Source organism: Diprion similis, chromosome 1 (assembly GCF_021155765.1).
Source record: "Diprion similis isolate iyDipSimi1 chromosome 1, iyDipSimi1.1, whole genome shotgun sequence".
Classification (NCBI taxonomy): Eukaryota; Metazoa; Arthropoda; class Insecta; order Hymenoptera; family Diprionidae; genus Diprion; species Diprion similis.
The window spans coordinates 837298-861081 of NC_060105.1; the positions used below are offsets into that span (position 1 = coordinate 837298).

General features: G+C 47.7%; 1 protein-coding gene across 2 annotated transcripts in view; it reads left to right on the top strand.

The window, feature by feature from the left end:
• The first annotated feature begins 2479 nt into the window (after positions 1-2479).
• Positions 2480-23784, top strand: part of LOC124405773 (tensin-3-like) — an 82529-nt gene continuing 61224 nt past the window's right edge. The window contains exons 1-2 of one of the 2 annotated variants that reach the window (XM_046880952.1): positions 2480-2826; positions 6869-6949. In XM_046880952.1, the coding sequence (XP_046736908.1) occupies positions 2728-2826; positions 6869-6949 (180 nt within the window). In that variant the 5' untranslated portion in view covers positions 2480-2727. The remainder of the gene's footprint in view (positions 2827-6868; positions 6950-23784) is intronic. The other variant, XM_046880962.1, reaches the window with a different exon arrangement.

The following is a 23784-nucleotide window of genomic DNA, read 5'->3' on the forward strand; positions in this document are numbered from 1 at the left end:
GACGAGAGTATATAACCGGTTCGCAGCTGCAGGCGCAGAGTCGCCATGTATCGGCCGACCGTCGCCGTCGTACCGGTCCGCAGTTCACCGCACCAACTGTCCAGGGCTTTTGTCGCAGCGTTGGAGCGACTTTCGGTTATTCGCTTAAGAGACACCGGACCACCGCGATCCGACCGGGTGGCTCGACGCCTCGATTGCAAGCTTGACTCGGTTCGGGGTGCGTCCGACTGTCACTCGCTTCGGACGAATCGCGGTCCACGTGTCCGGCTCTTCCTCGGAACAACTGCAGAGACGGGAGAAAAGCACAACTTTCCCATTTTCACAGTGAAGCCCCGTTTCTCTTCCATCCGGTGACGAATCAGTGCAGAGGGTGGCTTTTCAGTGATCGGCATTGTTGCAGTGACATGATGTTCAGTGGTGCTAATCAAAGTGGCCGGTGATCCCGGTGCCCAGGCTTGAATCGGGCTTTTTCACCGGATACCGAGAGGGGCGAGGTGATCCGGACTCGGCCGTGTGCCCAGGGAACGACCGGCTATTTGGAAGTAATGTCTACCTATTATGGCAGAAGTTTTCTCAAAGAGATTCACAACAGCAAAGGTAAATCTTCGTGATAAAGTAGTACACCGTGGAGTTGCATGTGTGTTTAAAGGATGTAATTGAACGTCCCTACGCCCACATCACTCCTCGGTTCGCAGGATTTATTGGATATCCGTAAGTTCCGATTCATCTTACTGCAGCTTGCGATGCGATACGATATGCGGAATGAACTGCGTAGGAAGTAAAGGCAGGAACCCGCTGATCGAGGAATCGATTGGCCGGGGAATAAGCCATTATCAATTTCTCAAACTGCGCGCGATTTTAATTGCGGTGACATTTTCCGCGCGATGCAGCTCGCCAGACGAACTGCACAAAAGGTCAAAGAATTTTCACTGCATAGCCTGTGCCAAGGACGGTGAATGTTACAAGCCCGCAAGTGGAATAGCGCGTCACTCGATGTTAATAACTGTGCTTTCAATTAAAACGGTATACATATAGATACAAACTGTTCGAGGCACGAAGTAGATTGGTAAATTTAATCACCATCGGGGAAAATCACCGCGGCACGCAAGACTCACGGTGATTATTCACGCGGTAACTGGACCGCGTTGATGAGCGAACGTGTTTGATGTTCGCCTGCATGTTGTCAAGTACCCGGCAATATCACGGGGCAAAAAATAGACCGGCACCTAGGCAGGCGTAATAGAATGATTACTAAAACCTTCCAGGAATAGTCGAAGACTTAATAACGGGGAGCAGTGTGTAGACTTAATGAATGGCCTTCTCGAGACAATTTCTATCCAACAACAGCCGGGAAAAGATGATCGTTTGTTGTCGAGTCGAGCCGAGCTCCCGGACAACCGTACTCTCGACTTCGCTACCGCTTTAAAAACTAGAATTTGCGAAAGTGGTGGGTCCGTGTTACAGCCTCCTGAAATATTTGCCTATGCAAATTGGTTTCCCGAAGCCTGCGGACCCGGTGCAGTTCGCTTAATGTCTAAGGCCTCTAATGGATGTCAATCATTAGTATAATGGCGTATCAAGTGGCCCGATACAGTCACGCGGTGCACGCTGAGTGGTACTTTGCTCGAAAAGTATCCACTCTTATCTTTCACTCTAATCGACAAATTTCATCACGGCTCCATTAAACGGCCACGTGGAGCAGACGAGCAAAGGCCGTTGCTGAAACTATACTCGCGGAGCTCACCGGTTGACATTACAAATTCCATCCCAACGTGGACCGAGCGTACGACGGTGTGGATTTCTGCATCCTCATCGTCCATCGCGAATCCCCTCCCTCCCCCTCCCCCTCCCACCACTGCATGGAAAAACAAATTACTTGCAGCAAGTCAGAAAGCCTAAAGTAGTTTCCTCGATAAGCGATCAAGCGGGACTCTCGTACTCACGTGTCGCTCTCTACAGACCGTGGCGACTGGCCAGTCCGCTTTATGGCGGCATCAATGTCCGGGCGAGTGATTGACTCGAGGAATAAAAATACGCTCGGTACGGAGCATGCCGTCGTCTCGATCGCCGAGTCCTCCGACTGGTGCAACGTGGGCGCACGTGGCGGGGGACTCGACCTTGCGTTCGTTGCGTTGACCGAGCTCCTGGACCCCAAGACTCACTGGCAGTCGACTCTACGCGATTCACGGATTCGGCCGACATTCTCAGCCAACTAGGTATGTGCCGGGTGGAAGGTGCTCGGTAATGCGCGAGTGATGATCGATCCTTGGGTAACCGTGATTAAGATACCTCCGCGTTCTTACTTAATCTACCAGAGATCCGTCAGAATTGCAGTTCCATTCGTGACTCGTGACTGTGTTACGTTCACACGTCGTCGAAAGCCTTTCGAATTCGATTCGACCTGTTTTCCGAGCTCTGCATTGCACTAGAAGAAAATCTATAACCGGAGGGACTCGCGATCGGAGCTCGTTGCAGTCGTAGAACCGGACAGCGTTTCGTTTCAACGGATAATCGGAGAATCAGGCGATGGACTAACGCGAAAATGCTTTCCCACGTTCCGTTTGAGGTTTCTGACGCGAAGGACTGCGGGTACTTGTTCCTTTTCTTGTGTCGAGTGCGAAGGAGCTAATTGTAAGTGAGCCGGGGAAATGAGGCTGCGGTCCAGGCCGCGAGCTGGTGAACGGATACCGGGAATAAAAACACTGCAATGAAAGTTCTTCGCTGACAATGGTGGGGATCGGGGAAACTGATGTGGAAAAGAGATACAGCCACTTGTCAGCCACCCAAATGACCGACTCGACAATCAGGATATTCGACTTTGTGCAGGTTGGTTTCTCATTAATCAAAGTCAAATGTAATGTGGTGTTATGAGGTTGGGTACAAAGCGCATCTGCACATCGTTGGCGGCTAACTCGTGGCAACTTCGCCTCTCTCGGAATGATATTGCATTCCGTGATATGAGCATACCGAGGCGAGAACCCGGGAGTATTCGAAGCTAAATTTGATAATGGTGACGTTTAACGAAGTTTGAGTAGCACTGATGCGAGACGTGATATCGTGGCAAACAACAACGATCGCCGGAACGGCTTCAGCTCCGTAACTCCGGCAACTGGCCCCAGACGAGAGGGAAGACGGTCGCTTCTCTCCGAGTGGATGGATGGATTGAATTACTTATTCACATAGTTCAGAGCTGTAGTCATCCTCTTGGAAAAAGCGGTTCTCCGAATACGGACTGCATAACACTATAACTCGTAACCCAAACCTCTAGACGAGTCGTGCCTGCCTGCCTTCTGCCGCCGGTTAGCCTTGAAATGTGATCAGAAACTGTCGCAAAAATGTTTTACTGTTTTACATGCGGTGAGCGTGATTTCTCCCCCGAAATTACTTCGTCCCCGATCTTGAGCTGAGAGTATTTTGGCTCGAAGCGGTTGTGAGATCTTGATATTCTGCCCGCTTGACAGTTTGTCAGAAATTGTATCAGCCCTTTCGGGAGAAAAATGAACGCTGCTGCACCGCTGCATGCCCGCCTCTCGAAACTCACTTACGGTATGGAAAGATTTTAAATGAGACTGCGATAAGCTCGGAGTGAAAGGAAGCCTGCGGAGAAGCACTTTAAGATCCACGATGTGTTCGGAGGAATACGTGTTCCAAAGTCGTACAACATCGACGCGTTGCCGCGTACGTGTATCTTCACCACGGTGTAAGGAAACGAGCACGCACCCCGAGCTGCAGGCTAAGAGCAGGCCAAGGTTTAGCATCTTTATCAGGGTCTTGCATTTTTCAGTATGCGGAACAGCGAGCCACCGAAAATCAGCCCGCAGGTACGCGTAATGCATTTAAAACACAGCTTGGATATTACACGGGCACTGAAAAAGTTCGTCGCCTGAAAATCATCAAAAGCCCATTACGTACGATCAGGACAACCCGCTACGCCTACGCAATAGACGTATAAATTCTCCGCCGCGTTGTTATGACTCCCACGCGATATCGTGACGATATGACTTCGCCTTGTGTTCCATTGGCCTTCTGTGTCGAGGGATTGTTCAAGGTGCATACCTACGTTTTCCTTTTCTCTCTCCTTGCTGGTTCCTCTTTCTCCGTGTTAGATAATCGTGATCGGAGAGAAGCTCTTTCAGAATTAAGTAATGCTATCAGGATGGAGTGCAGTTAACAGGCAATTAACTTTGAGAGATAATATATGATAAGTCCGACTCATCAACCTGGCAATAACTCGAATCCTATTAGAGCTAGAATTAGGGAACGATTCTACCGTAATCTACGGTTGAATTGTGAAAGTCGCAGCGTCCTGCTCGGATTTACCGATCCTTTCTAGACCAGCTTCTTAAACATCCATAACGAGAAGAAGCGAGCATCTCTGGGACTTCCTGCTACTCGACAAGCGGAATTCTTTTTCATTTCTGCCGTCAGACGTTAGTGATAAATCGTCAACGCGCGCGACGTACGCTGAAGACCGAAGAATCGAAAACCAGCGTATCTACGCCTCCACGATTTTAAGTCGAAAGCAATTTCGCAGAGTTAATCCCAACGAATCTGGAAGTTTAAACCTCTTCCTAATCCGCGTAATTCCTTGACGCTCGAGAAGGCCGACCTGCAGAGTTAAGCCCTTTATATTTCGGCTTGCATACGAGGTCAACTTTTCTGCCCCCTGGTGATTCTGTGGCTTCGACATGACGTCGCTGCATTGCATCCCGTTCGTTCGGGGTAATAACTTTTGGAAACAAAGCCTGCACTCGGTACAAACTGAGTGCTAATGCCCAATGGGAGTTAAGTCGTGGATCTAGGTCGCGGCGGTTTGCAGGTTGCTTTACTGCTCGATCCTCAAACTTTCATTTTCGCTGGTGCATAACTGTGACATGAATCGTTCCGCCAGCCATATTACGAATGCAGTGAAATGAAATGATCCGTGTGCTCGACGCGTGGCGTTGTAACCGGCAAAGGTCGATCGAACGTGACCCAATTCGGTGGACGAAGGGTTGAATCTGAACGTTAGATCACCGGAATTCCGGCCCGGTAAGCCTCGAGGGCCTCCGGCTATTCGATGATGAAGAATTTTCGAAATATAACAGAAGATCGAGTTTAAGGTGCATAGATTCCAGCGAGCCTGGATTCCCGCACGTGCAAGGCAAAGCGTAGGTATGTGTGTATCCCGTAGAGCCTCCGAGGTTGATAGGTAAAGACGAAAGAGTTCGTCCGGCAAGTCACCGAGAGAACACCGGGAGCCCTTTGATGGGACAAAAGGAAATGAAATTCTTGTCGTACTTTGGTGCGCGCTTGGCTTCGTCGCAACGTTCTCCATATTGTTCTGCCTCTGCCCTGGTTTCCCTCGATGGGTTCCTTTCCGAACTGCAAAAGCCTGGAGGGTGGAACATCGCGTTCCACCTCCAAACTCCAGATCCTAGACCACTTTTTATCCGATTATCGTGCTCTCCGAGAATCCGAGTCAAGCTGGATTAAAACGGCTCGATTTCGCCAACCGTACCGCACACAACTTCCGGATATAACGTGTATCTATATACCTGTAACTTCGTTCACGAAATCGAGAGAGATCGAACAAACGACAATGGCGCCCCTCCCTTCAGGCTGGACACGAGAGCTCGACATGAAAGGAAAAAGCTGTTTTCCCGAAACATGAACAGGGCGCCTTCGTATGCCTATACTGTGTACCATTCCATACTCAAACACGACGTAGGAAGAAGAAAGTTTGCCACTCCCGGCTCAAATAGTTTCGTCCTTTCCCCGCGAGGCTGGTTCTCTGCAGTTGTCCAGTTTTCGATAAAAGCTTATTTCTGGCTATGAGAACAGTGCACAGCTTCGGGCTTCTCAACCCACCGACTAATCAACCTTCCTGTTTGAATACAAGCTCAAAGCCCAAAGCGTCAGGTGCCAGGCAACACGGCCTCCTCCCAACTCTGATTAGCAATCTTCGGTTATCCTAAGTACCCAATTTAGCTCATCTAGTTAATTCAGACGTAAACTCCAGGTACCTCAAGAGCTCCGTAATTCACGGTTTGACTGCGTCGCTTTGAAATGCTCGAGCTATCCGAAGGATGTGACGCTTGTGATAATTAGCCAACCAACGTTCATTCAAGGGATGAAATTCAGAGTGTCGCTGAATGGTCTTGAAACGGTGACAGTTTTTTTGTTGTTTTTTGTTTGTTCACAATAAGGTGGATTCAATAAGTTTTCACTAATTGGCTGACGCTTTCAAACACCTTGACACAATTCTTTGTCTTACATGAATCAAACATCCTTTCCATATCAAAGTCCAAAAGTGTGTCCGAATGATGATGCGCAAAGATTGGAATATAAGATCAAGATAAGAGGAGAACGCGTGTGTGAGTGTTCACGTGTACCCGCGGTACGTAGGTGCAGGGCGCAGGGTGAACAAACACGAGAGAGAACCTGATTCGATCTCAGATTGTCAGAATCCAATCTACGTAACATGGTTCGGAGATCTTTAGCGGTCAGCCGGAGGGGTTGATATTGCAAGGAATATTGTTTGCACTGGTCAGTCGAACCCCCGAGGTGGAAATCGATCTGTGTATTGCGTGTCCGAGGCAGCGTGGTCCACAGACTCCCGGCTTGTGGGACTGCAAACAGTTTCTGTGTGTCCTGGGATCCCGAAGCGGCCTGGCCCCGAGCTTCGGCTGAACAATTTCGGGTTATTGGTTTCGTCCCATAATATCGAGCATCTGTATCAAGTGGCAGGATCGTCTTTCAATCTGCCTGCGTCCGTCGTTGCATGCCGGTCGAAAGTCAAGGTGCTCTCCGAGCTCGATTCCACTTCAGAGGGCGCGGAGGCTTGTCTGGAGAAAAACTGACCGTTCCTTTTTGCTCTCTGTTTCAGTACATGGGCTCCTTCGCCGTTGGAAGTCCTGAAGTCGATGGCAGAGCGGAGTACGTGCGATCCCGACTGGATGCTCTCAGGGTGAGTAGATCGCTCTATCTCATCTCGTTTCTCCAGCTTTATCGTTGAACCAGGAAGACGTCTATCCCAGGGTGAAACTTTTATTCGCGATTAAATCGGCCGGATTCAACGTCTGAACTCGATGTATATTAACGACAGTCGTACGTACAAATTATCCTCCCTTCTTCTACCCCTCTTCGAATTTGTTTGCTCCTCTCTCACTGAGTATACCAGCATCCACCCTCGTCCTTGCCCGGCGCCGTTAAACCAACCCTAAAACAGACAAATTATTCCGGGTACGCCTCGTCGCATAATAAGAATCAATAAGATATACCATCAGCATTAATGGCCCGATATCTATGCCACTCGCACCCCGACCCTCGAACTGTTTGTTCCGCGTTTTTGCATGTCAAATCGCGAGCCCTGGCTGCCGGCCATGTCGAGACGATCATCCTCCGTCAATTACCGGACCAATCGAGCTCTGGAACTCTCTCCCTCGTTTGCCTGATGCGAATTCAAAGCACGCGCCCCGTTTGTCCTCACAAGCTGGTCAATAATAATCTTTGCGGATATGCTCGCTACGTTCCTCGCTTGCTAATCGCTTTATCCCGTATAGTAGATAAAGTACGTCAGTGGATGCGGATAATCGCTGCTGGACCTGTTTTCGGAACTCCGGATCAGGAAGTCCCAGACATTTTTATCGGACACGCGAGCTCAGGACTCCGCAATTGCGAACTGGAGGTAGAGCCTCTGTTTTTTCGCTCCTGAAAGTCTGCACAGTTGGAAGAATAATTACCTGCAACGAACGCCTTTTCGGCGCCTTGACAGCAGACGGTCCGCAGGCATGGCGCCCTGAAATAGATCCATTAGCATAGCTCGTTCAAAGATGAAAGAGACGGTGCTGCTGGTTATAGAAAAGCAGCAGTTTCAACGTTTTGATACCCGGCCTGGCTCGTAATTAGACCTGTCCGCATGTAGCTGCCGCACGGCTTATTCACGTACCTACTTAAGGTCCATCTCGGTTTAAGGTGTGGGTCTTATGCTTCAATTAGCTCCTGTCTCGTAGAAAATCTTATCAATCGCCTATACAGAAATTCACTTGAAACGCTGGTTAATTTTTCATCCAATTAATTGTGGACCGGAGAAATTTGATAACAACCAATGAGCCACTCCCACGGGTCTGATCTTGAGTGCAGAGTTTTTCGACCTTTATTTATTTTCACCGCAATCGTAACTCTATCTTTCTGCCCGTACTTTCACCCGAGCCGATCAGTAGGTCTGGCTGCTGCTGCTGTCACTTCTTGGCAAACCAGTGCAATTTTCAAAGAGAAATGCGACTTGGCCGGAAATGGAATTGGATGACAACTAGCCAAGAGATTTAGATCATTCCTTTTACGGCCAGGATTCGACCCTTTTGAGGTGTCAAGAATACGCACTCGCGTACAGTTCGGCGATGAAAATTTAGGAAATCCTCTTCGGTGCCGCGGAGCTTTGCTTCGAGACCATTTATTTCGCTCTACCGAGTGAAATTTTCTCGCAAATATTTCACCGCGGTTTAAATTTTCCCATATAAAGTGGGAACAAGGGACGGAGGATTCCGTATCGTTAAAAATATACATATATTGATGGGCGAAATTCGGTGTAGTTGCAGTTTTAACGATCGTCGCCGGCCCGTGTTTCCCGCGCCTCTTCACCCCTCCAGCATTTCTCTCTCCTCCACCCCGCGTCCATCCATCGAATCGGGCGTTAAATTTCATCGAACTAAAATGACCGCATGTAAAGTACACTCGTGCAGCGTGCAGTTTTGCCTTGTACCTGTGTATATAATACAGCGCACACAAGTTTCCATTTTATGCGGATCGTGAATTTACTACCGACCGCAAAATTCGACGTTCCGTCACCGGAAACTTTGCACTCTCATCCATGATCCGCACTTGTTTAGACCGGAAAACAACTATTCGGAAAGGCGTAGGAAAAAATGCCCCGGAATGCCCTGTATGCGGAGCTTTAAGGAATTGAATAAAACACGCGAATATTCTAAATCCCTGCTTAATAAGTTTGAAAGGGTGCTCGCGGGGATGAAAATGAAAAATACGAACTTTATTTCCATCGTTTATCACCTCGGAGCGTGGCACCGTTTCTGCAGGGATTCACGTAGTCCAGCATCCCTTTTTTTAACCTTCTCTCGTGCCCCGGAGCTACAGTGGCATCGGCGCTGTAGGAGCAAGAAAGAGAAAGGAAAAGCGAGAGGGAGAAAGAAATAGAGTTCGTGGTGTATTTCATGCATAATTAATGTAAAATTTGTTCTTTTTTCTTTAGCGCCCGTGTATAATATGTACGTAAAGAGAGAGAGAGGGATGTGGGTAGGTAACGCTGGCATGTTTAAGGGATCAGATTTTTAAGCTATGTTTACATAATAGCTGCATGAATACACACCGGGCTTAATGAGGCGAAAATTACGCTCCGCTGACGCCACGGCCGGGAAGCGCGACGCTCTCGAGTGCCGGAGTTTCCTGTTTATACTTTGCACAACAATGAAAGTAAATAAGAAAAATATTCACAACTTTGTACCAACCCCGCACCCTCGAGTCCAGCCCGCGGATATCGCGGACTCGACGCCGACCTTTGGCGTTGGGTAAAAGGGAAAACCCGAAATTCACGCATACCAACAATAAGCAAGGGGGTGAGGGAGGGGGAGGGAAGCGAGTCGAGATGTAGATGAAATATTGCGTCACTCTTGTAACCAGCGTCGAATTGAAGTGGCTTCCCTCGCCCCTTACCTCTTCGTTCAACAATTTTCAACCACCATAGAAGTAAAAATAATGCTACCGCGAGAGACAAGTGGACCTCCTCGAGTTCTTACGTCCGGTGCTTTTCAATTAACTCAGTCGAGGACGTCGCTATCAATGACAAAGCGGGGGACTTGCGGCTCGGGTCGGGTAATCGAGTCTGCCCAGTCGTTCGCAGTCGGTGGACAAGATCGTATAACAGGGGAAGCGAGGACCAAGAGGAAGAGAAAGAGGAAGAGGAAGAGAAAGAGGCGGGATCCTTCGTCTTCGCGCGTTCCGATTCCCCAAAAAACTATTTTACCCTCAAGGATAGGTTTACGACCTATAAACGAGCGGCGCAATCCATGAAATTCGGGGCTTCGAGTCTTCGTGCCTCTCGAAAAGCCCCGATACTCGTACTCGGGCCGAGCTCCCATATAGAACGATCAACCAGCCTCTCAAGTAATTATGAATTTCCCGTTCGCCCCTCGTTCGACCCGGAGACTTTTCATTCAATTACCAACGGCTCGTGCTGCGATGCTGCTGCCTGCCGGCCCGGCGATCTGTTCCCAGTTTCCGCGCTTTCCACGCCTCTCCTTATATTATACGTAGGTATACTTTATATCGAATACCTGCACCTGCTTCGAATCCAACCTACTTGAAATATATTAGATTTTCCGAATGAATAAGCCGATCGATTGGCAACTCGACGATCCAACGTGTATAGCTATACACTCGAGAATCTGCAGCGTCGTTTTCCTCCCGTTAAGGATATTTGAAACAGCAGAAGACCGATCATATCGTATAACTAATAATCCAGTTCAAATTCAGCTCCCACTCGTCTTTCGGGCGGGGCAGAAGAGAATGGACTGGAGTTTAACGTAGCTACGCGTGGTTTTGGTCGGGGATCGAGTTTCCCGGATTCCATAAATCCCGATAAAAGTACTCCTCGGATATCGGGACGACCTGGGCACGCATGGGACACAGAAGGCTCAAAGATGCCGGGCGGTTTGCGGACTGGAGCCTCGCCAAGGATGGATCCTGACGTTTCCGTCCAACTTTCGCGTCGCCGTTCATACTCGGAGGAAAATCGAACAAGATACGAAAATTGCACGCCCAACTTTCTCGGTCTCGAGGCTCCCTCTTGCCTCTTCCCTCTTCTTCGAAAACAGTTTGCATGATCGTCCTCACTCCTCGGAGAAACCGGAAATTCCGCGGTAATCGCACCCCCCGCGAGGATATCTCGATCGGAAGGCCAATCAGCGCCCGGGGTTGAAACGAATTGGCGCGAATTAAGGGCGGAAATGGATGCGGGAAGCTGGGAAAAGACGGGCTCTGTATTTCTCGTCTCGAAGCGCGAAACCGAGGCCTTTGTCGAATCCGGAACGAACAATGTAACCCAATCGCGGTGCTGATCCCTCGTCGACACCGTTTTCGCCTGCAGTCTCTCCTCCCGTTCCCTCCCGGCTTTTCCCAGCCTCCTCGTCTCGACTGCGGAACCTTTTCAGCACTTTAGCCGGCTCGATTTTCTCCTTTTTCGTCTCCTCTCTCGCCCCTCGTTACTACGACGTCTCCGAAGAGCCGCCTGTGCCAGAAGACCACCGCATCAGGAGTTCCAAAGCCGCGGAGTAACGCGACATCGACGATGCAAAAGCGGCTAATGCAATTACGCACCATCGCCCTTCGGGCTGCTGCAGTCGCCGTGCCGGCGTTGCACACTCAGCAGTTTACTTTTTACCGCGACGGGATTCCGCGGCTTAATTGTTTCGAGACTCATCGTGCGAGATCTGCAGCATCGGTGTGGGAAAAATCCTTCACCACTGACGACGTAAAAAAGATTTTCTTAATTTGAGAAAAAAAAGTCTCTTCAACGTCCCTGAATCGCTCCGCGATATTCTCTGCTCCAACCGAAACAGTCGTATTACCTGAATTCAGGAAGCCTCAAGGTACCTAAACATTCTCCAAATCAAAACAGGACGATTGTCACCACTTCATCAATTCTTCGAGTTGTTTTGATAGTTTCGAGATATATGGAAATGGGCACTAATTTTTTCAAATTGCAATCTCTACTTTCTCCGTCAATAAATTCTCGATGAATCGTTGTTCTTCCACGTGCTAGGACGTTCGTATTTTCGCCCCAGATACGTAATAATTTTGCGTAATCGTATTAATCGCGGAGGGTTGAGTGGAGCGGGAGAGAGCGAGGTTATCGTAAATTGACAGAAAAAGCAACCCCATTTATTCGCTACGGGTGCCAAAGAAGAGAACGAGGGATCCTCAAACAATTTCCTTCAAAAGCACCCACATCGATTTTACACCGTAATAATTTCATACGCCGCGTCGTTTCGCGCCATAATAATTTATATCCCTCTTTCAAAACAAACCAACCGGTGAAATTCAATTCTGCGCAAACTTTTCACCCCCCTTCTTTCCTTCCTTTTCCTGCTTTCGGTTCTTCTCTTCCTCCGCGGAAGTTAACTGCGAGTGAAAACGAATCCCTAGATCCTAAAAAATTTCGTCCAGACGTATTTCCGACATTTAGGTCAACCAAACGGATCGTCAGACCGTGATCTCAACCGTTGCAGAGCCGCAGACGGTCTCGTTGAAGACCTCCGTCAGCGAGGCTGGATTCCCGTTTTTGCACGCTCGCTGCACCCGGCTGCTTGCACTTTGAACCGCCTCTCTCCCAGTTCCCGGTGATCCTGGGAAGAATTTCTTCGCCAAATGAGCCGCGAATGATGACGGATAGGGAAAACGGCCCCGCCGTCAAGCAGATCGAGACCATTTCGAACGGGGAGACGATAATTTGCGATCGTTGTGCTTCTCCCCGTTTTGACGAGAACGAAAGTGATTCCGGTATGTACCGAAGCAGGGGGAAAAGGCTGCAGAAGGCTAGGAGCTATTCGATTTCGGTCGAGTTAATCCCCGGTCCGAGAGTATGGAGAACGCGTGTGTTTGCGTGTGCGCGTGGGAGTGTGGGAGAAGAGGGAAAGCGGAAAAGGGAGGAAAAGGACGAGGAAAAATGGAAGGGAGGAGAGAAAAAAACAGACAGACATTTGCCTATCCGAGCGGGGATATATATTTCACTTTCGTATTCCGAAAATCTGCTTTCTCCTCGCCCCGGTTTATCTTCCGCATCTTCCGCATCTTCCGCGTTCCTCCTCCCATCGCGCTGTTCTTTGAATACCCGTAATCCGTGAGACTGAACTCACAATCATGTATATCGTATTCTTTATGTCCCTGCGATCTGCTCCCGAGGTTACGCGGCGTGTCCAAACCGCCGAGCTAGGGGTAAAAAGTTTGGGGCTCTCGATTTTTTGATGACGTGCTCGACTCCAAATCTCCGATATTATATTCATGCGAGATATATATTCTGAAAACTGTGTTCCAACGCCTCGCCGCTGCGCACCTGCTTCTGCTGCACCTCCCTTGGAATTTTTCGGGTTTACTTTGTTCGCCCCCGTCTCGCGTACAAATCGTGAAATTCAAATCGTTCCTTCAATAACAGCCAAGGGCGAATTCCGGATGGCGCAGAGGAGAGGATGAAATGCGACGGTGATAGTCGATAAATGCCCCTCGGCATTCCCGGCGTTCCGAAAAACTCTTCCCGCAGCCTGAACCTGGACTTGGAATTATTATCAATCGAATCTGCATGCCATTCGAGAATTCCTCGTGCGCACTGGTCGTGCAAAATTGTCTCACGTCGTATATGCATATACAGTTACATAGGTATACACATTGTATATATACATTAGGGTAATTCATTTAAAAAAAGAAAAAGTTTATTTTTAAGGTGTCGCTGGAAAATTTTAAAAATGAACTACCCTAATATACGTGCAGTTGTTGTTCTTCGACAAAATTCGGGAAACGTTGCGAAACAGAGCTCGCAAAAAAGTGTGGAATAAATGAGATCGGAAATTAAGACGGACGACGGGTAACCGACGACCAAACGATCCTCATAAGTTAAAAGTATCAAGTTCGCGTATTCCGTGCTCCACCCTCGTTACCCGAGGCCTCCTGACCCCCGACCTCGTAAGTAAACCTCGGCCTTGCGTGCCTCTCTCCATTCCCTCTCTCGCTCTCTCCCTCTTTCTCCGTTTCTCTTCTCTACCCAGACTTCACCGGGTGGTCGGTCTTTATTAACTCCGGCACTGAAGTATAGCGGCAATACCGCTCTCCTTATCATTGGCATTCATATATTCACTTCCACGCGAATTTTACCATTTCCGAATTCGACCGAGCCGAAAACTTACGTTCCAATATTTTCTATGACGCGACCAATTTGGCGGATCGTAATGTCGTTTCGGCTCCGCGCTGCAACCCTTACGAAAAACACGGCAGTAAAAAAGGAATAGACGAAGGATTGCCCGAGGTGTTGGAAAGAGCTCGTGCTGCAAACGTCAGCGGCGATAAGAAATATTTGAAGAGAATCGAACTCTGTGTATGACGCAGGCGGTATCTTTTCACCCCCTGCAGACTTGGTGGAGCTTTTTCCTGTCCACTGGACAAGATCTTCCCTGCGATAAATAACTCGCAGTATCTATCTTCGTGACGCTTATTCGTCGCAATTATCATTCGCTTGTTCCTCGCAATTATCATTCGTGGTGAACAAGAGTCGCGGAGATTACACTGGAGGATCAGGGTTAAAAGATTATTTGAAATGTCAACTTGAACTCGGGAAATTCGCCAGCATCATCTAGCCAGCATCTGGCGCTGAAACTTTCCGAGAAGGTAATTAGCCCGCTAATCGTTTGCCTCTCGTTATTTCCTCCCGAGATCTTTTTCCCTCGCTTTTATAACTAGACTTGCAGGACTTTCCAACAGGGATGCGTTGCCTTAAACCGCAAGATGCTCCCGCACGCATCGTCTGCGCCAGTCTGCAGGTTGTTCCAGCTACCCACGCTTGAGTGGACGGAAGTGCACCAAGCAGCTTAAAGCTCGGAGCGAGGGACGAGCGTATTTACCGAAGGATATTTACAGTCTGAGTCTCCGGTCTACCCAGACTTTAATATCCTGTCATTGGCCTCGTGAAACGCGCGGCTCCGTCGACGGCAGAACGACGCGGGGGTGAAACGCACCCCGGCCGACAATTGGCCGCCGGATCTCGATGGCCCAACTTTCTAATTACAGCTCAGCCTCGATGACCCGGACAAACTGACTCCCGACTCTCCTAGATTTCGTTTAATTAAATCCCGTGGAGATAACGGGACGAACAGTGATCGGAACTCTCCTCGTTATCGTATCTTTATTGCTCTTCTTATCGCTCCGACAAATAAAACGTCACCGGTGATGATCGAGTCGTGATATACAGTGTATTGGCAGACCGGAAGAACTTCGGCTTCAGGGGTGAAAAATGCAGTTCTAGTAAATCGAAATCCCCTGGCAACCAATAAGTAACGTTTCGATTGATAACCTTGGATAGAGGATGAAATGTCTGCGAAATTGAGTGCAATTCGATACTCCTACCGTCTGATTAGACTCGTCAAAGCGCGGGATCTTCGAGGCGTGTATCGAGTGTCAGGGTAGCAGGTAGGAGGTGGGAATATCAGACGAGATGCCGGCGCGTTCTTTAACATCGAGACGTCGGATCGGGACACTGGATGCTGGAGTCTGGATGGGCGTGCAGATCTCGAGGCGTCGCGTCGGTGAAGTTGGACCCGGGGATGTGCGCGAATGCGGGGGTCCTCTTCCTCCTGACGATGCGACGGTGTGAGAGATACGTAATCTCCGTGGCAGAAATCGCGGCGGGGAGTCCTTTTCAAAGTTGTAAATCTCCGCGGCTCTCCATTCAGTGCGGGATAAGCCAGCCCCATATTACCCAGGTGTAAATATTCTCACTCCATTCCATCTACCCACATTCCGCAATATTCTACGCCCAGCATTTCGCCTACAAGCTATGCCTGATTCGGATCCTTTCGTCCTTGGAACCACGGGCAGTGACATGTTTTTGATCGCTCGATTCTCCATTTTTTTTCGAGGATATTCGCGGAAGCTCTCGTCCTGTGAGGGACAGAAGGCAAACAGGAGTTGGAAGCGACCGGAGCTTTTAGCTTCACGAGCCGATGAATGGCGATGGCTAACGTGGGGGTTGGTTAGAGGTGTGTAGGTATCCGAATAACCGAGGGATGCAGGCGACCAGCAGACATCAGGAGAGCCGATCTCCATTCTGGACGTTCACGTTGTGGCGCGGTCAGAACCGCCGCAAGCTTTGCGCTCTTCTATGAGAGTCGGAGCTTTGCTTCCGACCGATGCGAAAAACACGGGTTAATTCCTGTCTCCGATAAAAGCGCGACTTTTGAGTTTTGAGCTTTCAAAAAAAGAAAATTTTTTTTCGAGCTTGCGCGAAATCTCGTCCTAACAGCGTTCTCGACGTCCCGAAGCCTAGCTGCAGAGAAATCTCGCGGAAAATCGGAATGCAGCGTATTTGCAATGCTAATCAGCTCGCGAGCTGCTCTTCCGTTATTTAAGAGGCGTTATCCTCCCGCTCGAGCGCGTAAATTTCAACGGAAAGGTTGCGCGGGCCACATTTCCCGGCATCCCTAGCTGGGTACGCTTAATTATATTATACACGCGCACCGCGTTATATCATCCGGCGACTAGGCGTATTTCGGACCACGCGACTGCACCCGGGTCGTATGACCAAAGATAGCGGCGTTGCCGACCTCCTGTAGCCGGCTAGTTCCGCATTTTGATTCAGAATTTATAGCGCGATTTATAATCCCCATGATCACCGTCTCACTAATACGACCCACCTGCTGTTCCTTATCATCATCCCTGTTCTCGAGAGGTGATAAGGTCCTCGAGCATTTAAGGGGTTACGTGGCTTTGGAAGGAAAAAATAAAAGATAACATATTTTCTCTAATTTATTTCTTCTTTTACATAGAATAGAAGAATTATTTTATTCAAACTTTGAGCATATAAAACATTTGAACAATATTTTATGAAATTTTTATCAAAAAATTGAGAAAGTTCACTGATTTTCAGAGAGATAAGTTTCCCAGCGATGGTCAGGATAACTCAGGATAGCTTTAACTGAAATCAGAAAAACTAAATATTTTCTTTAAGTCGATTGAACGAAGGATCTAAAAAAAAAAGAAATGAAATTTGAATTTTTCGCAGAGTTGTATGCAAAAAAGTAGAATTTTCGGTAAAATTTGAACGGTACGTTACCTTTTATAATGAGTTGTGATCAAGAAAAAAAATCCTTTCCAAGGGAGTTGAAACTGGGTAACCATGTTAGTAAATAATTTCTAATTTTAAGAAGAAAATACCGAACGAGTTTCTCCTTATCTGTTTATTGGCGCAATCACAATTCCCCGAAATTATGTGCGCAATAATCAGCTTCTAAAATCATTTGTGCCAATTACCCGAAGCTGTTTTCGAACCCGAACCCGCGTTGTTCCGATATCAGCTTCCTCTAACTGAAATATGCGGTATAAAAATAGGGAAAAAGGGTATTTAAAATGGAGATAAATAAAAAGGCAGTAAAGCTTGCGGGCTTGCGGATCCGTCTGGAGCGCATACCTACATCAGCTGGGATGCAATTTATTTGGTCTGCAGCTGCAGTGGCCGAAGAAAGAACACAGCGCGTACGAGGCGCACATCCGAAAGCTGAGCCTTGATTTTTACTACCATTTATACGTGAAAAACATGGGGATGATGACGAGGGGAGGGTGAGGGGGGTGGGTAAAAAAATTTCAAGTAACCGCATCGTATTTGGCGCGTGTTCAAGAGCCGAGCAGCTTGCTCGCGCGACCTTACGAGGTGAAACTAATATTCGTGCAGCCGCACCACCACCACCACCACCACCACCATCGAAACGCCCCCTGCGGCCCAGACCTCGAGGTTCGTCCATAAATCCTCGAGGATGGGGATTCGGCATACGTAAGGCCTCCCGGGGCTGAACACCGCCGCCATTCGGCGAGCCTCGGACCTCAACCCCTTCGGAGGGTTTAATTTTTACCTCGCATATAGGTATAATAAACTATAACGTATGTTGGTACAGGTATAATAAAAGGTATAGAATAAGGCCGAACTCTGCGACGAAGTCGATGAAAATTATCCAGCCTTGCACGAGCTTTCAGAGCTTTTGAGGGGGGAGCGAAACGGAGCTACGCAAAAATCGCGAGAGACGATACGGGCAAACGAGTTTACACCCCGTAGGGATGCACGAATGTATATATACTATATAGATAGATAGACAGATAGATATATATACATACACAATGCTCCGCGACGCGGATAAATAAATTCTGGTAAGATGGCCGCGTGCCGTGCAAACCGGAAATTCGGCGAGTCAGGACTTCTTTATGGGAATCGACGGGGTTCCGAACCCCAGGCCTCCGCGTCTACCTTACACACGCACACACATACACACACACCCACTTAAATATATGTATACTGTCGCGGGAATTTCCCTCTGTATATATGTATACAGATATCAGCACGCGATATGGACTGAGAAACAAAACTGCGAACAAACGCCGTTCTCCTCCCCATCAATTCCCGTAATAATGACGATCAATGCTCGCACCGGCTTATCTGACATAATATATGTACCTACATACATATATATATGTAAATGTATACTCGGCGAACTATCTTATACATATTTATCGCTCTCCTGGATTATTTTTCCCTCCTAACGATTTTCTTCTCGCGGTGTGGAAAGAAAATCGAGACGATTTTGACGTGGAAAATTAGAGACAGCTGAGTAAAATAGAAAAGAAACACACACAAACACACATACACCTTCGCAGCGTGGATTTTTTTTTGCATCGATCAGCGGAGGAGTAATGGGTTAAACTGTTGGCGCAGGGTCGAACCCACCCCCACCCCTTGAGGGAGCGAAGTCGGCGGCGCCATCCACGATTCGACGCTTAGCGAAAAAGATCCAGGGAGCTAATCTGTCACCAAATCCCGTAACACCTACCCGCGAAAGCGTCGAGCCGTAGCTCCCGAGGGTTCCATCCCGAGTTATCCCCTTTATTTGGGAACTTTGTAAATATCAGATCGCAGCTGTAACGATGCCTCTGCTGTGTTGCACGATCTCGAGCGATTCAACAACCGGGTAACTGCACTTGAGCGGAGTCCAGGGATAGATAAGAGATTCCCTGGCTCTCCCCCATTCCGACATCGTCGTCGATCAGCGATACGCGATACGCGGCCAAGAACGAGCTGATCTCTGCAGCCGAGGGTTGTACGTTATTACCTCGTACCTACCTCGAACACAAATCGAAAGGGAGGAGAACAATTATCCTCCATCTCGGAACACCTGTCGATGACGCGATTCAATTATACAACCTGTGCGGTGCGTCGGGGAGAATAATCGGTATAGTAACAATGACGTTTACGGGGGGTTGAAAAATGACGATGAATTCTAACCCCGTTGGGGCGGCATCGCCGTCGGCTGCTGCTCTATATATTTTAAAGCTTTTAAATTGCGGAACGTGTCGGTAGAATGGGAGAGGCTCTTAGCAGAGGCTGGCTTGGTAGCGCGGAGGGTGTGTCGGGGCACGATATACTACCTTTTAACTACGGAAACGGTGAAAAGCTCCGTCGACGCCCGCGAGACCGCGAGAATTACCGCAGGAACGAAGAATCGAACACGCGCCTTCTTATACCGCGCAGCTGTTGTGCGGCACGTTCCTCGCATGTTGCCGGATACATACATACATACATACATACATACATACATACATACATATATATATACGTATACAATGTGCTTTTCGAAGTGAAAAATGAGAGGCCAAATAACGTTCAACGCACGATATCGGGATCATGTTCTTATTCGACCTGCATAATATACCCAAACGATTATATCGTAATAAGAATATATACTCGTCGATTATATCCAGAAAAAATTTTCATACCTGAAATCTGGATTTATGAACCGGGCACATCGTGTCGGATTTAATTTTATTTTCGTTTCCAGTTTGATAGTCCTTCGAACAAGACTATCTAAGTTGTTCGCAATTACACATATTCTCTTTTCAATAATATCGAGACTCAAGGGTAGAAGAGTTCGTACAAATCACGTGACGGTTATACCTGCCAAAATTGATTACAAGATGTCATTTGATACCGTGATTTATAGATGAAAACATAGTATTTGAGATTTGAATGAATTTTTTAAATAAAACGAAAAAAAAAATTGGCTTAAACTGACTTTTTTGTACATTATATTATTCTTCAATTCCACTTGAATTTGAACCGAATACAGAGTTAATAAGTTGATCGATTTAGGTTTTAGTAATTTGCTAGTAACTGGGAAAATTTCAGGAAAAACTGGGTCTTAGGTCCTGAAACTCCTGGAAGTGTCATGGAATTTTTTTCTCAAAAATTGACGGCCAGCCTGTAATGATTATTTAAAGTTACACACTTTTTTGACAAAATGAATATATTTTATCCCTGATCGAGCTATAATTTTTCGATTGAAAGTAGTACCACATTTAAATTTTACGTTTGCACGAAAGTTGGCTTGAATCGGTCGTATTACGCGCGCTTCAGGCATACATACTTTCAATCGCAGGGTGAATAAGAATGGCCGCAATTATTATTTCAAAGGCCAGTGTTTTGACGAAAAGTTCAACGTCTCCGGTGTTTCCCTTCCGGGAAAAACCAGCCCTCGACGGCGCAATAATTTTGAATTCAGCGGGCCGTTGAACGCCAGACGAGTCGAGTCGAGTCGAGACGGGACGGCAGCTTCGCGCTTCTTCAGCTACTAAATCATGCAAATACTAATAATGGCAGGGCGAAGCGTCAGATAATTGAAATGTAAACATGGCAGTCAGTCGCGGAAATTCCGGGGGGCTGGTCGGGCGGCCTGGAGAAGGAAGGAAGGGAAGAAGGGAAGAAGGGAAGAAGGGTGAGAGCAAATGGGCAGAGTTAAGTTGGCAGAGGCGCGTCTGCCCCCCTCTACACATTCGTGTTACATTATCATCGCGAGCTGCCGGCTGCCGGCTGCTCGTAGATATTTTGACCATGATCCGCAGCCTCGCCAAGCCAGTCTCGGTGATGCGCACGTGACTGCAATGCGCGCGATTCGCGGAGCGAAAGCTCGCTTCGAAGGTCCGACGATCCGCCCTCGGATACGCGTATTCCACGTACGTAATAACGACTACGTGCACTCGTAACGCGTTGCCTACTAGCGAGGAATGTGTTCCAGGAGGAATGAAAATCGGTTCAACCTTTTCATGCTGGTCGAAGCGTGTTGAAGAGTCGAGATAAACTGCGGGCTGAAACCTCCAGGTGACTTAAGGTCGTGTATTACTCCTACCTTTACCGACCGAGCAAACTCCCCCTTTTTCTTCATATATTTAATAAACAAGCGATTGGAAAGGGTTCAAATTTTGACGGTGCGTCGATCGTTTTTAGCGAAATTCAGGAAACTTACGTGTATACTGAAAATATTTATTCTTCTTTTATTTACGAAATTATTGGAGTTTCTAGTTCTTGTCTAACGATCTCGATATTGCATGAAAACAGTCTTACGATGGCTTATTTTATTCCTCGTTACTTCCGGAATTACGCAAAGTATCTCAGCTGTACACTTTTTGGCCCCTGAAATGTGGGAATATTAATACGTGTCAAAAAACTATTCAATTTATTTTCGAGATATGATTGACTTTTCTGAATTCCGCTAAAAAAGAGCGATGCACCATCGAAATTTGAATCTTTTCCATTCATTCGTTTATTTCATATGGAAAGAAAAGGGGTGAGTTTACTCGGTCGGTAAAGGTAGAAGTACCACATGGCCTTAATTCGCGATCATCGATGCGATCGAATCGGAAAATGAAGTTAAAAATTGAATCCTCCTCAATCTACCTTCTTCTTACAGGTACACGCGAGACGAAAGCTCGTCCAATTAACAACGCTCGAGACGATTCGGTCCTTTCGAATAAATTGTGTATGGGTGGGCGGTATGCACTGGTTTGAATCCAGGGTGAAAAGCACCGTTTCTATGCCGGCGAGGATGGCTACACGGATGTCTGTCCGTACACTCGCGGTACAGCGATTCAGACAAGCCCTCGTAATTAGCAGCTTCCACCGGAATCCTCGCCCCGTTTCATCTCCACTTTCCTCCCCTTCGACTCTCGGTTCTCCTGCTCCTCAACCTTTCGCCGTCTGCACCGAGCCGTATGCTTCCGGTCAAATTCCGCGCTGTTTTATCCCGGAACAAGCCACGCGCCCTGCAGGTGAATCGAGAAGTCAAGGTACGCCCTTGGCGAGATGCAGGATCTCGTTTTCGTAAATAAAAGTAGAAGAAAGATTTTTGCTAAAAACAATTGACTTGACGTCAAAATTTGAACCCTTTCCGTTCGCTTGTTTATTAAATATAGGAAGAAAAAGGGTGAGTTTGCTCGGTCGGTAAAGGTAGGAGTAATACGCGTCCTTAAGTCACCTCAAGGTTTCATCCAGCAGTTTATCTCTACTCTTCAACACGCCCGGACCAGCATGAAAAGGTTAGACCGATTTTCATTCCTCCTGGAACACATTCCCCGCTAGTAGGTATTTCCCTCCGGAAATTTTGCGCGTTTTTCCCCCGCATTCGTTGCCTTTTTCTTCGGAACGCGGAAATTAGCCTCGTTTTCAGAGGCAGGATTGGCTTGGCTCTCCGGCTCGTTTGCATCGCTCTCATTCTGCACTCGAGCGCCTCGCCTAGTCGCGTAAACAAGCCTGGATTTCTCACAAGTAGCGAGACCCTCGTGCTGGTCAGACGCACCTGACTCGGAGCCGCGTTCCTCGTTATTTCACGTGTTTCGCGAATGCGTTTCACACGCATTGCGGAAAAGGGTCTGAGGTGAACTTTTTGAATCGCGTATTACTGTGTTCTCATTTACACGTTATTGCTGTAATTTCCTACGCATTTTTTTTATACCACGAAATTGCACCGACTGTGATGTAATAAAAGTGTGCGATGTGAAAATAATCCCTCGAGACTTTCCAGAGGTCCTCGATGTCGTTGGACGTTTTAATGCGTTATACAACCCCTGAAACGATATACACTTATGGCGGTAGGTAAATAAAAACAGTCTTCTTCGGTACGTGTATGGACCGTTATCGCTGTTTTTATATCCTGTCCTTAAACTAGAACTAGCAAATAAAGTAACGCGACAAGTTTGCAGAGGTGTATATTGCTATAAACTTTTTCCGTGCAAAATAATAGTAACAATAATAATAAGAAGAAGAAGAAAGTTTGTGGAAAGTGTCGAAAACATTCAGTGAATTACCTTAAAGTGGTGAGTAAAAAATGACGAACTCGTTGAAAATTTAAACAAGCCTATCGATTCGGGTATCGATAAACACTCATATCCTTGTATACCTATAGATTGAAGAATCCATTACCCATGATTTGTGTCTCCGTTAATTATAATTTAGATCAAAACGCTCGATGTTTGGTTCGAGGGGGAGGAAAATAAGAGACGAAGGCTGAGCGCGTGGTAAAAATGACTCAGAATCGACATGACGAGGATAGGTCGACATGGAGTAATTGGTCGAAGCACGGAATTCATGTCAGCGGGTTATAAGTCAGAATCTAGTTCGTGATGCGAGTCAATGAGTTATTGTCGCGTGGTAATTTATGCCGAAACTGCCGAGCGGATCACAAGACAACTTTTAGCCCGCTCGTTCGTTCATTACTTATTTTCACATCTTCGCTGAAGTTTCTTGTCCCCAAATGTAAATAAATAAATAAATAAATAAACGCGCACGTTGTAACTCGGGCAAACACGTCGGTCAAAGTTTGAAAAAAGCTCAACGCCACAGGTTGAGCAATAAAAAGGGGGACGGGAAAAAGCTCTCGAGTACGTAATAATAATACCCTACGTAATTATTTGTCGAGTTTGGCGTCGCGGCGGACGGACAGCCACTCGGCGGCAGTGACGGAAACCCGCGCATGTCAGCCGCGGGCTACACGACCCACGTGGTCCGGGCGTCGCGACGCCAGTCGCGCCTGGCGAGCCTCGCGCGATACGCCGACCGACGACGGCGATCCTTCGCAGCGTGTTTTGCCGGCGAGTTTCAAGTTCGAGAAACGACGATAAGCTAATCGGTTAATAACGTTATGAACAATGTGGTCCTAA